Source organism: Euprymna scolopes, chromosome 36 (genome assembly GCF_053919585.1).
Source record: "Euprymna scolopes isolate OS-2025 chromosome 36, ASM5391958v1, whole genome shotgun sequence".
Classification (NCBI taxonomy): domain Eukaryota; kingdom Metazoa; phylum Mollusca; class Cephalopoda; order Sepiida; family Sepiolidae; genus Euprymna; species Euprymna scolopes.
In genome coordinates this window covers 71,672,575-71,687,428 of record NC_136517.1, presented here as the reverse complement: position 1 = coordinate 71,687,428, position 14,854 = coordinate 71,672,575, and the positions used below count along the sequence as shown (strand labels likewise).

Sequence of the window (14,854 nt, the reverse complement as noted above, 5' to 3'; positions counted from 1 at the left end):
AATCAAACGCTTAAAATAAAACTTATATTGTTTGTCTGGTTCTTTCCTGTCACCATACACCTATTTATAATATAACACTGGTGTCAGAAGCGTGCGGCAGGAAAAATGGACGACTCAGGTTTTACTCATGCAGAACCTCTCAACTTTATTAAAGATCAAAAATCGGCACTGATATCCATAAAGTCCGGTTCATCATGCCCAAACGAAGCATTGCTTACAGAGATGCAGGCAGAGACCATGCTGACAACCTTAAAATCCCTTTCTATAACCGTCATGCCTGAAGCTGATAGAACTACAAATTACGAACTTATGACAAGACTGCAATCTATACGTGATGCTGTGAAGCACACCAAAACGTTCAACCCTGGGAATGATGTCAATCGCTTCATCACTGACTTGAACAAGGTATTTGTGATACACGTAAAGCCAGGACTTGTGACCATCCTAATCTTGAAGGAAAGTTCATCAAAATTTGCAAACAATTGCTGAATGAGGGCATATTTCAGCAAATGATAGACTCTCGGCAAGATACCTCCACCTTCGAAAAATTAAAGGCATACCTTATAGCATCTCATGGTAGCCAAATGTCAAACTTCCAACACCTAAGAGCTTGGGATCTGCAACGGCAAGATGGCGAGAAGTTAACGAACTTTGCTGGCCGGCTGAAAAGCACAATCAGGGAAGCCGCGGTCCACATAAAAGCCAAATTCAAGGAAATGCCTGCAACCACTCTTTTCTCTCATCGGCACGATGTTGATGAGTGAGAAGTAAAAGCATGGACACCAACATTACATCCTCACCTTGTCAAAACAATGGACAAACATTACTCAACTGGTGGGATAGCAAGTGATGCTCAATGATACCTGGACTGCGGTGTCCAAACTGATGACACAACCAGCTATGATTCCATCGCGTATTACACACACAGACCACAACGGTCAGATCAAACGACTGGTTCAACTAGACCACCTGGTACGGGACGGAAATTCTCCCCTCTGAGAGAGAAGAACGGTATCTCTATTCCTCATAACACCACACACAGTGACAGTACATAGAGGCAGCAAACACAATCAGGGAATCTGCCAAAACTGTGAAAAAACATAAATGCTCCTATGCTATAAATATCGACACCCAGCTCATGATCATGCATATATTGCAACGACAGACAAAGACACTTTCCTTATGAACATTCCTTCTATCAGGAACGAGGATTTTCTCAACGGACCGGATGACATATGATGGCTCGTTCTTTGGTCCACCAAATGCACCATCATGTGTTCAACTTACAGCAATCCATACACCAATCACCTTACGTTAACATATCTTTCAAAATTAAGGGAACCACATTCTCAGACACAGCAATGCTAGACTCTGGCATGATGCAAGTAGAGCATCCAATCTCTCGACTACCTGAGAGTCAGAGATTACATTACACACACAAATGTACACATAAAGGGCATAAATGGAAGCACCCATGCCCTGGGTGAACTTACCTGCTATATTTCTATTGGCGATCATGATTCGCCTACTTTCAGCGGAATCAATGTATCGATAACGTCATCTACTGTCTCAATTTTAATCGGCCAAAGTGTTCTAGGTCACAACGCATTGGAGTCATATAAGATTAACAACCAGAACATGACAGTAAAATTTGAACGGTCGCTCAATCATGATTCAGTAATACACACAGCTGCAATAATATCAGGTCTGAAGCCAGAAACCACGACTTATGATTTGACTCATGAGGCACAGTACACCACAAGCCAACCTTCAACAGTATCACGACCACATTTCAAGTAGCTAAACCAAAAGTTGCAATGGTTGAAACAGAATATGGAGTTGTCGCTGCCAAATCATTCTAACGCTGATGAGCTAGAAGCTATGACTGACCTGCTGATCCATTATGCTGATATCCTTGGCACTGAAACTAGCGAACAGGGTACCTTCATAAAATCTGTTCGCATACCAACTAATGGCCAATCTCGCAGTCAAAAACATCCCATCGCTCAGGCCTTGGAGGTCCACATTGACAAGGAAATCAAACGCATGGCTAATGAGGGGAGCATTAAACCCTGCGATGACCTAAGGGTCTCAATAGCCCAGTTTTTGCAGTAGAAAAAAAATAGAGATATCCGTGTAGTTGCCAATTTCAAAAGAACCCTCAATAAGGTTCTGGTCGATCTTGACCCTATACCAACAATCGAGCAACTATTCAATAAAATTGGTGAAGGCAACAAATATTTTGCTTCACTTGATCTCTGCCGTAGCTATTAGCAAATCGTCATTGATAAACTCGATCGCCACAAAACAGCCTTTACATGGAAGGGTCAATGCTACCAGTACACGCGTTTGGCTTTCGGCCTTACATCTGCTGGACAGATCTTCTCTCGCTGCATTGCAGAAGCACTAGCCACTGTCTCGTCTCGTGCGAACATATCTTCCTACATCGATGACAACTTGGTCCATGCAAAGACTTTCAAGGAATATATGACTTCGCTGGAACAACTTTTTATGGCTCTTCGCAAATTTGGACTGAAATTAAATCCGGCCAAATGCACTTTCCTCGCAAGGGAAGCAAAATTTCTTGGTCGCATTGTGAGCAGTAAGGGGTTCAAATCCGATACTGAATATGTACGCGCCATCATGGATATGAAGCCACCATCAACGAGGAAAGAGTTGCAAAGACTTATTGGCTGTTTGGTGTGGATCCGGCAGTTCCTCGAGACACGACTGCAGGAATGGATCAGATCGGATACATTCTCCACCATTATACCCCCTGCATTAAACAGGATTAACAAAACATTTACATCCATGCATTAAACAGGATTAACAAAACATTTACATCCATGCATTAAACAGGATTAACAAAACATTTACATCCATGCATTAAACAGGATTAACAAAACATTTACATCCATGCATTAAACAGGATTAACAAAACATTTACATCCATGCATTAAACAAGATTAACAAAACATTTACATCCATGCATCAAACAGGATTAACAAAACATTTACATCCATGCATCAAACAGGATTAACAAAACATTTACATCCATGCATTAAACAGGATTAACAAAACATTTACATCCATGCATTAAACAGGATTAACAAAACATTTACATCCATGCATTAAACAGGATTAACAAAACATTTACATCCATGCATTAAACAGGATTAACAAAACATTTACATCCATGCATTAAACAGGATTAACAAAACATTTACATCCATGCATTAAACAGGATTAACAAAACATTTACATCCATGCATTAAACAGGATTAACAAAACATTTACATCCATGCATTAAACAGGATTAACAAAACATTTACATCCATGCATTAAACAGGATTAACAAAACATTTACATCCATGCATTAAACAGGATTAACAAAACATTTACATCCATGCATTAAACAGGATTAACAAAACATTTACATCCATGCATTAAACAGGATATACAAAACATTTACATCCATGCATTAAACAGAGCCCCCTTTTTGCCTACTTTTAGGGGAGCTGGTTTTTGCCTCACATTAAAAACGGCCTTGTGCCTGATTTGCTCAGTGGGGGAGCAAATAAATACCATCCATGCATTAAACAGGATTAACAAAACATTTACATCCATGCATTAAACAGGATTAACAAAACATTTACATCCATGCATTAAACAGGATTAACAAAACATTTACATCCATGCATTAAACAGGATTAACAAAACATTTACATCCATGCATTAAACAGGATTAACAAAACATTTACATCCATGCATTAAACAGGATTAACAAAACATTTACATCCATGCATTAAACAGGATTAACAAAACATTTACATCCATGCATTAAACAGGATTAACAAAACATTTACATCCATGCATTAAACAGGATTAACAAAACATTTACATCCATGCATTAAACAGGATTAACAAAACATTTACATCCATGCATTAAACAGGATTAACAAAACATTTACATCCATGCATTAAACAGGATTAACAAAACATTTACATCCATGCATTAAACAGGATTAACAAAACATTTACATCCATGCATTAAACAGGATTAACAAAACATTTACATCCATGCATTAAACAGGATTAACAAAACATTTACATCCATGCATTAAACAGGATTAACAAAACATCTACATGGACGGAACAAGCTGACAAGGCTTTCCAAAAAATTAAAAAACGATTATCCTCACCATCAATTATTTCATTTCCTGATTTTACAGGGCTATTTACTCTCACTACCGATGCCAGTTACACTTCATGTGGGGCTATACTAATGCAGGAGGCCGATGATAAAAAAAAAAGAAGATTATTGCGGTTGCCTCACATATATTTAGCCCTACTGAACGCAATTGGTCTACAGCCGAACGTGAGGCATATGCAATAAAGTGGTCCATATCAAAATTTGACTATTTTCTGCATAGCCACCATTTTGTGATCTTCACTGACCACAAAGCGTTAACATACTTAGACCGCCGTGATTTCAACAATGCTAAAATTCGACGATGGCAAGAAGAAATATCGGGTTACAAATTCGTCCAGGAATTTCTAGAGGGAGAGTCAAATATCTGGGCAGACATGCTCAGCAGAAGCCATGGCCAGAAATCCAGCAAACTTCCAGTCGACTCTAGCCCGGCAGGTAAAATTTTCAATTTTAAAAATTCTGATTTGTGTATATACATCCCATCTTGGTATCTGGATTTGTTTGTTTGCACTTTTCTCAATAACAACGCCTTGGATCTTTAACTTTGCACAAACATTAGTCATGGTGAAAGTAAAGTTTCCCTCATGGAAGGTGACCCCGCATGTTCGACTTGTTTCGTTCTAAATACTTTCCTTTTATACAGGATTTTAAATATTACATTTAAATATTTAAGGTTTGTTTGAAATTACAATTTTTTTTTAATGTTTAATTTTCATGCCTTGCAAGAATTTTTTTTATTTTCGAACTTGTAATAAAAATTGAGTACGTATTTGTTGCGGTTATGAAGACGATACAGCTCGTAAAATTGCAGGAAGATATCAGAATTTACTCATTTAAATTAATGGATTTTAATTTAAAGCAATATTTTTAATCTTTCATAGATTAAGTGATACAAAACACTGTTGAAGAATGACAGTTTATCCATAAATTTTAAAAATCTTGTTTAAAGCGATGAAATGAAGTCCTGGCGATGGTAAGATTTTTCGTGTGGAAGAAATTGAATACACATGTACACTTATGAAGGTGTGTGTGTGCGCGCACACACACTTCGCCAGGCGTTGTGTTTAGCAATGCACGAAAGTTTAGTCATGCATTGCTATTTATCAATGGCTGTTCTTGTCTCGTTACACTTGTAGAGATATTCCCAAGGGATTACGGAATATTGTCGTACGCACATGTCTCCCAAACAAAATGATTAGTATTAGGCATTTTCTAGTGTTCATTAGAATTATGATTGGAGAATTTGTTCAGCAGTCCATCTGTAAAAAACTTGCTTCTTCCAACAGTTTTTGTTTTTAATAACCAATGTGATAATTTTAATAAATTCTCTCTCGCCGTTTATATTTGCATTTCAAGTAATGAATTTGACAACTGCTCAAGTTTCAGGTCAGCATGGACTGTTCTAGTTCAGCACATCTAGGAACGATAGTTTGTTCTTTTTCCCTCGAAAACTGTATAGTTGGACGGATTTAGTTCACATGGTTTAGTAACGTTTGAACATCTTCCTGATGGGGCCAGAGTATGAATGTGTCATCTACATATTGCAACCACATTGTTGGCTTTAGTGGTGTTGATCCTCATACCATTTCCTCAAAGTATTCTGAATTAAATTCTATAATTAAACGGTTAGACAAGTGTACATACCTCGCTTGCTTAAATCTTTATACTCCATAGTAAAAATAACCAGAAACATGGATTGTCAGCGTAGAGTAAAACAAAAAAAAACGCACGAGAGGTTCTCTTTTTACATTGGAATAAAACAAAGCACCAAGGGAGATAATCCCTACATAATTTTCTTAGAACAAGAGTAGATAAATCTTTTAGACTGTTAGATATTGATATTTTAACACTCCTCCTCAATTGCCGACGGTCTAAATTTCCAGTTCTTTCCCTGAGCTTCACAAACTGTGTGCTCACAAGTCCTTTTGTTAGTATCTCTGCTACCATGTCTTTACTCTGACATACTCCAGTTTAACTGTTTTCTTTTCCACCTGCTCTCGAATATAGTGGAATTTAATGTCAACATGTTTGCCCCTTCCATGATGCTGTGGATTCGTTGTCATGCCTATTTTTGACTGATTATCCTCGTAGATAAGTTTTGGTGTAACTGAGGTTCTTAATAAAGCACCTTGAAGGCGTTGCATCCAAACAGCCTCTTGTGCCGCACTTGCTAATGCCATGTATTCAGCTTCAGCTGTTGACAATGCAACACAAGTTTGCCTTTTACTTCTCCAGCTGACAGCAGCTCCACTTAATTGAAACAAATAACCAGATGTTGATCTGCGATCATCTAAATGACCAGCCCAGTCTGCATCTGAGAACCTCTGTAGGTTGGTAACGTTCTCCTTGTCATACAATAAACCGTACCCTCGTGTACCATTTAATTAACGGAAGATGTTTTACAGACTTCCAGTGTTCCATTGTATGCTGAGAGCAGAATCTTGCAACAATCCTGACAGCATAGGCAATATCAGGTCGTGTCCTTGTTGACAGATACAGCAGACTTCCAACTGCTGATTGATGCAACTCTTTGCTGACCAGCTTACTTACTTCAGTTGCCTTCATTAATTTTGCTCCAGCATCAATTGGTGCTGATACAGGTTTTGATTTTTCATCTGGAATTTTTTCATGACTTCTGCTGTATATGCTGGTTGTCCAATCCATATTTTCCCTGATTCAGGAAAAACAATCTTAACATCAAAAAAATGATGCAGTTTTCCTATGTCCTTGATTTTGAAAATTTTCGATATAGTTTTCACAAAATCTTGAATACGAGTTGGGGATTTGCTTGCCACAATTATATCAACATAAACAGAAACTATAAATATTTCTCCCCTTGAAGATTGTATGTAAATACAGGGATCATCCACCAACTGCTCCAAGTTCATCTTTTTCAACTGAAAATCCAATGTTTTATTCCAACATTTTGGAGATGGCTTCAAGCCATTGATGCTTCGCTTGAGTTTACAGACAAGATGTTCTTTTCCTTCAATTTTAAAACCCTTAGGTTCCTTCATGTAGATTTCTTCCTTAAGCTGACCATTTAGGCATGCAGTGGTTATGCCCAATTGATGTAGCTTCAGGTCATGCTGTGCTGCTAACGCAATAACAGTTCGCACAGATTTGAATCTGACGACTGGGCAAAAGGTCTCGTCATAATCAATTCCTTGCTCCTGAAGAAAACCTTGAGCAATCAGTCGAGCTTTATAATGCCCCATGTTTCCGTCAGCATCATACTTCCGTTTAAATATCCACTTGCTACCAATAGCTTTTCGTCAACTGGGCAATTCCGTAAGATCCCATACTTTATTAGTATGTAAGGAGGAAATTTCACTTTCCATTGCTTTCATCCATTCATTTTTCTCAGGACTGGAAAGTGCTTCTCTCATCGTCAATGGGTCATTTAAACTATGAGCTATGTAAACCCATTCACCATATCATTCTTGATTATCTTTGAGGTACTGTTTCCTGTGTGTTTTCACTAGGTCCTTCCACCTCCTGCAAGTTGCCATCATCATAGCTGTCTTGATATTCAATTTCTACTGGAGATGGGTTTGCTACTTCCTTTTCCTCCTGTTCAGCTATTGAACCTGTTTCATTGAATCTGACATCTCTGCTATGGAATACTCTAGATTTTCTGGTATCATAAAGTCTGCTCCCTTTTACGCCAATACCAAAGCCAAGAAATATGCATTTCTTTGCTTTGGAATCCATTTTAAATCTTTCATCCTTTGGTACGTGGACAAAAGTATTACATCTACAAATGCGTAAATGTTTCACATTGGGTTTGTGACACTTCAATACTTTCATATGGCGTCATACAGTAGTTGTTGGGCTCCGGTTTCGAATATATGAAGCCGTGGATAAGGCCTCTGCTCAAAATTTCTTAGGCAGCTTCGAATCTGATAACATTGCTCGCACTGTTTCCACTAATGTTCGATTCATTCTTTCGGCTACTCCATTTTGATCTGGAGTTTTGGGAACAGTATATTCATGTCGAATACCCTCCCTTTTCAAATAATCTTCAAATTCTCTTGTTAGTGCGTAGGGTTTTTATATTTTGCCCAGTTAATTTCTTCACCATGATTTTCCATTCCAGGAACATTTTAAAGGCATCTCTCTTGTGCTTGAGGACAAATCTTGATTTATAATCAAGCGATCCTTCCACAAACATCGCTATGCACGATTCCTAGGAGTTGAGTGGCTCGCTTTCCACCAGATTTTGGAAATGAGGAACGATGGTGTTTTCCATCAACGCAAGGTTCACAAAAGTTTATATCCTTGCTTACATCATAGTCAAGGCCAGTTACGAGCTGGTCCTTTACTAGTTTTTGTAAACTATTTTCTGCAAGGTGGCCAAAACGTTTATGCCAAATCTCCTCTTGTGATACTACCTAAGTAGGAGTTCGCTACATGGGTTGCTTCATTTACGTCACTACAGTTTAAATAAAAGATGCCCCCAAATGTTTGAACCTGTAGCTACTATTTTTTGTTTGTTATTCAGTATTTGACATCCTAAGTTATCAAAAATACGTTTTTCCAGATTTAGTGGCTATAGAAACACAATAGATTGTAAGACAATTTGGGAACGTATAAAGTATCATATAAGCTACATTTTTTGTATTTCCCATCTGGTATATAATCACATTCAGTTCTATTGTTCCTGTTCCTAATGCCTCAACAGAGAATCCGTCACCAAGGGTAATTTTGTGTTACATCCAATTTTCTGAAATTAATGAATTTCTCAACATCATGACACATGTGACATGTTGCTCTGGAGTCCACAATCCAGTTACTCCTTTTATCCTTGGATAATAACGCATGATGTGTGAGGAGTCCAACAACGCAATCACTAGAATCACTTGAGCCATTCTTTGTTTTCTTAGTGAAAAAAAACTTTCTTTTTCCGAGGGTTCGACTTGAAATTCCCGTTTGTATTAAGTAAGCGACAATCACGTTTAATGTGCCCGTTCTTCCCACAGTGATAACAATTTGTCCCCCTTTTGTTTACGTGGTGTTTAGACGCCATGGCTTTCAATTCGGTATCATTTAGTTCGCTCTCTTTAATCTTGGTTTCCTCTTGCAGCAATCGTTCAGTGACTAACACCCATTTAGGAGCGTCCTGGCTTGCTTCGAGTGCTGTTACCAACATATAAGAGTCTGAAGATGAACAACTCTATCCTCCTCATCAATTGAATCGTCAATGACTGCTAATTCATAAAATATTTCCATAGTTTTGATGTGTTCATGTACGGAATCCTCGTCTGTTAATCTAAGAATATAATTTTCTCCTCAATGCTAACTTGTTCGCCCACGGCTTCTTTTGAAACTGATTAGACAATTTCTTTCACACTACTGCGGGATCGTCAGGGTCTCCAAGTAAATATAAGAGTGAAGTTTCCACCGATACCACAATCGTCGCTAATGCACGATCCCTTCTTGATAAATATTTTACGTGCGATGCAGAATCTGTTCGTTTATCGGGAACGATTTCCGTTTCATTAACAATGTTCCATAAGCTATCCTTAATTAAAACCATTTGACATTGGACTCTCCAAGTATTATAATTTGTACCATTCAGTGGCACCAAGTTACTAAGTTTTGTTTCCATCGCCATTGTACATTTAAAAGCAATCCAAAACTTTCACAACAAAATTCAAGATGGCCGAACAAGAAAAAACCCATCACACGTGTTCTATTATCTTCAAGATGATAACTGGGCCCATAACCTATGAAGAGGAAGAATCAAACGGTTAGACAAGTGTATATACTTCGCTTGCTTCAATCTTTATACTCCATAGTAAAAAATAACCAGAAACATGGATTGTTAGCGTAGAGTAAAAAAAAAAAAAAAAAAAAAAAACGCACGATATGTTCTCTTTTATTTACATTGGAATAAAACAAAGTACAAAGGGAGATAATCCCTACAGAATTTTTTAGAACAAGAGCAGATAACTCTTTTAGGCGGTTAGACATTGATATTTGTAACATATTCTATGTATGCATTGGCCAGTACTGGGGGCTATGGCGATCCCATCGCCAGACCTTCTTCCGATATATATCAAATACCATCATGAAGTATGCAGTTTCTACACAGAAGGTCAACACCTCCATTATATTATTAATTGGGATGCAAGTGCGTTCCTTCAATGAGGCATCATGTATGTTAAAAGCATTTAGTTTTTAATTTAAACTAGAAAAAAAAAATTTAAATATAATTTTAAAAAAATAGGTGAAAGTTAGGAAAACCTTTCTTGCAAAGCATCAAAATGAGTAAACATTGTTTTACATGTAAACTTTAAAAAATCAAGGTTTAATTTTACATTGTAAAGTTTATAAGAACATTTTGTTTAACTACTTTTATGCTTTATAAGAAATGTTTTTGCATTAGAAATTCAGTTCGTATTTGTTACGGTTATCAAGACAATGCAGTTTATTTTTTGTAAAATTCCAGGAATATATTAGAGTTTGCAGCCATCAAATTTCGTTCTAATCTAAAGCAATATTTTTAGTTATTTTTACACTTAATCTAAGCTAAAGAATGACAGTAAATTATCCGTAAATTTTTAACTCGTTTAAGGCAAGGAAATGAAGTGTTGATTGTAAAGTTCTGGCGATGGTAAGATTTTTCGTGTGGAAGGAGTACGTATATGCACTTATAAATGGTCACCTTGGTTGATGTGTGTGGACAGACTATGAAGATGTGGATTAGTGAGGTGTGTGTACTTCGCCAGGCGTTGTGTTTAGCAATGCACGAAAGTTTAGTCATGCATTGCTATTTATCAATGGCTGTTCTTGTCTCGTTACACTTGTAGAGATATTCCCAAGGGATTACGGAATATTGTCGTACGCACATGTCTCCCAAACAAAATGCTTAGTATTTTCTAGTGTTCATGAGAATTATGATTGGAGAATTTGTCTAACAGTCCATCTGTAAAAAACATTGTTTCTCCCAACACTTTTGTTTGTTTTTAATAACGAATGTAATGATTTTAATAAATTGTCCCTCGCTGCTTTTATATTGTTTTGCATTTTAAATATTGAATTTCACAAATTCTCCATTTCCAGATCAGCATGTACTGTTCTAGTTCTTCAGAGAAGGATTTTTTTATCTTTATAACTTAAGCAGTACACGAAGAAAAATCGATATAAAACGTACTTGGGTAAACGTTGTTTTTGCTTCGTTTCACCTCAACAAAGCATAATGTCATAGACATGATTTGGGGTACTGGATTAAGTCAACGCAATTATGTCATATAATGGTTTGAATTAAAGTACTCTACCCTTATTTCCTGTTCAGTCCTATACATTACATACTGAAAAGAGATTATTATATTCATGACGTTTATTTACGGCAAATAAACATGCTTATTTTGTTAACAATTACAATTTATGCAAATAGGTCACACATGAGTAGGTAAATCAAAATGTTGAATAATTTCTCGACTGTATTCAATTTGTCGCCATATTTGTTTATGTAGATATGCCTTTTAAACGTACAATATTTCATTTTTTTTTCAGTCATTAAATGGTGTCTACAACAAGTTGCATAATTACCATGAAGAAATAAATCGTTTGAGATTAGAAAACTTAAACCTTAAAAATGAAATTCAACAGTACCGATTATTAGCCCAGAATTTATCATTTTCTTATCAAGAACCAAACCAATTTGTCGACAACTACATTTGCCCACAATCGACTGCAATGGCGAACTACACTCCTGGGTTCGCGCCCTAAACTGCAGCTGCATCTTTTAAACGAGGATATAAAGAAGAAATGATCTAGGATACCAAATTACGATATTGAAGGCAATGGAATTGGAAGGAACATGAACTGTGGTTTGTATTGTAACGGATTGGATTGCACCGACGTTTTTGTCGGTCGTTCTTTTGTATTTTTACGTCTACGTAATTTATTTTTGATGGGATATTTAAAATAAATTACGAACGTAAATTAACTGGTTAAACCCGCGTACCCTATCCCATAAAGTACATGAAAGGATAGCAAACACCTGGGAACGAATGACATGGTCTGAAAACAAAACGTGCGTTTTTTCTTTGCACAATTTTTATTATTTCATTGACGGGTAAATATGTTTTGTATATCATTTTTTATAATTGTTCTATTTTATGCAACATTAATCGCTCCCTGTTACTTATTAAATGAGGCTCCATATTTTGCTCTGCTCGCCGGTAGTAGTTAACAAATCAGACGCCATCTTTTATTTATTGATTCATTATTTAGGGTGTGGAATAAATCCTACCTTGTGAATGAATACAAAAATATTTTGGAACAAAAAAAATGACTTCCCTAAAAGTAATTAAAAACTAGTTTTTTAACGTGCTTAAAAATATATCTGACAAATGGCAATCCGTCGATTGAGTCCTCCACTGAAGATCTCCACGTGTCGTCTCTGGAATTGCATCGATTTCATTTGATCTTTGCCTCAAATCATTCGAACTGTTGGGGTGCGTTTTTCTTTCTGGCCCCCCAAAAGAATAATTGCTTAAAGCTGGTAATGTTTACCGATCTCGTTTTCTCGCAAAGCGATTACAATTTCTGTGACCATTTTTTTTAATTGAAAAAACTTAACATCCTACGAATTGAGATCTGCCCTTCCCCTATTTAGATCTTTGCCCCACCGTGTATTCTACTCTATGAACAGAATAGCTCCATCAAATACTTGCATAATAATAATGCACCTTCGTTTTGTTATCACAATTAAATTTAGAGAAAGTAGGGGGCTGTTAAGATTGGATAACAGTCTAACAATATGTACCTAGTAAATTTAGGAATAGAACGTTCCAATCAACGGAGCTTCTAAATACATACTGGTCTTCTATCGCTGACTTTTTGCTTAACTCTGCGTACCGAACGAATTTTAGCATTGACTCATTTACAATCCCGGGTCATGCTCACTCGCTATATCACCTGAAGATTATGGAGACTGCGTTCATTTAAAACTATCCTCCTTTTGTACATGAAGTGTCTGTTAGGATTAGACGTTATCAGTCTACAAGGCACGTTCGCCATTTTAACTATAATATAACGCTGTCTTTATTTGAAATATAGTTGATTTTTCTTTCATTTCAAAGTTCCTTCGATACAATACAAATATACGGCTTATCTATGGCTCCTGGAAGTACTAGCTTACCTGTTTTTAGAATTTCTTGAAATAAATTGCTAGGAATATTTACTTTACAGACAACGTCTTTGTTTTTCCCAAACTAAAATAGAAAATATCGACCCTACCATCAAATTCTTTCGAAACAATTTAACGTTTTACATGCATAATATCCTCATCCATAGGCGGGCATCTACACAAACCATTGCAATGACTTTTCATATCTACATTGAAGCTCAATATCGCTAAAGCGAATGAATTTACGAACATTGACGAACATAGGGTTCATAAAATTATAGATCAAAAACGTTTTAGTCTCGCACATTCATTTTGAACCACAAATTTAATTTGCACAAACCCGATATAACCCTCTAATGTACAATGATAGGAGGGCTAGTTACTTTTAGTGCGTCTAAAACAAGCTCCACCTCACCAATGTTCTGATCTTCACTTATTCCCAATTAAAATGAATGGCCCTCGTCTTGAAGACCCGTCCTTTGACAAACTTTTAGGACTGACCTTCATTGTAGACCTAAACGGAAGTCTTACCTCAAATCCGTTACGAAGGTCGTTGGGAAAATGGTTGGATCATTCTACTGCTCCAGGTATCACTCCTGATGTAATCCTCTACTTGTATTTTAATAAAATACATCCGAAGATGAGTATTGTTGCGAAATCTTAGAGCAGCCTTCTCTGTCTTGATAAACTAGACTTCGGAATATAGTGAGATGCCTTCTCTACTACTTTTCTCGCAGACGTTGCTAGTTTTTTTTTCTGCTCTATTTCATAGCTGGTGCTCCACATGAGCTTAAATCGATGTCAATTATTTCTACGGGAGAAGATTTTTAATAGTATTGTTTCCTTTATTTCAAAAGGAATATTATCAAGCAGAGGTGAAAATGCCGAGGAATTTCTGCAGGATCCCGTTAGTTCCTAGTTATTACTACCATCGTGGATTAAATGAAGGTTTCACTTCAAAACTCCGTGCACATTCCAAAGTTCGAAATAAGCACGTGAAGCTTGAAAACTACATTATAAAATCCGAAACACTTTTTTTTTTTTAATTTTTGCTATTTTATTTTCCAAACAAAATGATCTACAACCGTTAAATATGGAAATGATTGCATTGCCAGACTATACACATGGCACATGAACCAAATCGAGGTTTGGATCAGCGTTTTTATTTTTATTTTTTATATATATATATATATATATATATATATATATATATATATATATAAGTTTTTACGTGATATCGTTTCTTTTTCTTTTTTTTTTTTTTTTTTCATGTATCTATTACATTTGTATATGTAATTCTCGTAATGAGCGCAATTTATTTTAAAAAATTTTTTTAAGTGCCCACCTCATTTTTTTTCATAACTAGTTGTACCTATTTAGCGTTGCGGGTAATGCAGTGAATTTTTATTCATTGCATATTTTCACATTTAAGCTGAACAACTTATTTATTAAAAAAATTCTTTTGTAAAACGCGAAAAACGAGAATGCGCTGTTGTAAA

The 14,854-nt window shown here is 36.4% G+C and overlaps 1 protein-coding gene across 4 annotated transcripts in view; it reads left to right on the top strand.

The window, feature by feature from the left end:
- LOC145260225 (uncharacterized) overlaps nucleotides 1–14,464 on the top strand; it is a 62,610-nt gene extending 48,146 nt beyond the window's left edge. For 3 of the 4 annotated variants that reach the window (XM_080118051.1, XM_080118052.1, XM_080118049.1), the window contains exon 4: nucleotides 11,735–14,464. In XM_080118051.1, the coding sequence (XP_079974177.1) occupies nucleotides 11,735–11,950 (216 nt within the window). In that variant the 3' untranslated portion in view covers nucleotides 11,951–14,464. The remainder of the gene's footprint in view (nucleotides 1–11,734) is intronic. The other variant, XR_013864252.1, reaches the window with a different exon arrangement.
- The last annotated feature ends 390 nt before the right edge of the window (nucleotides 14,465–14,854 follow it).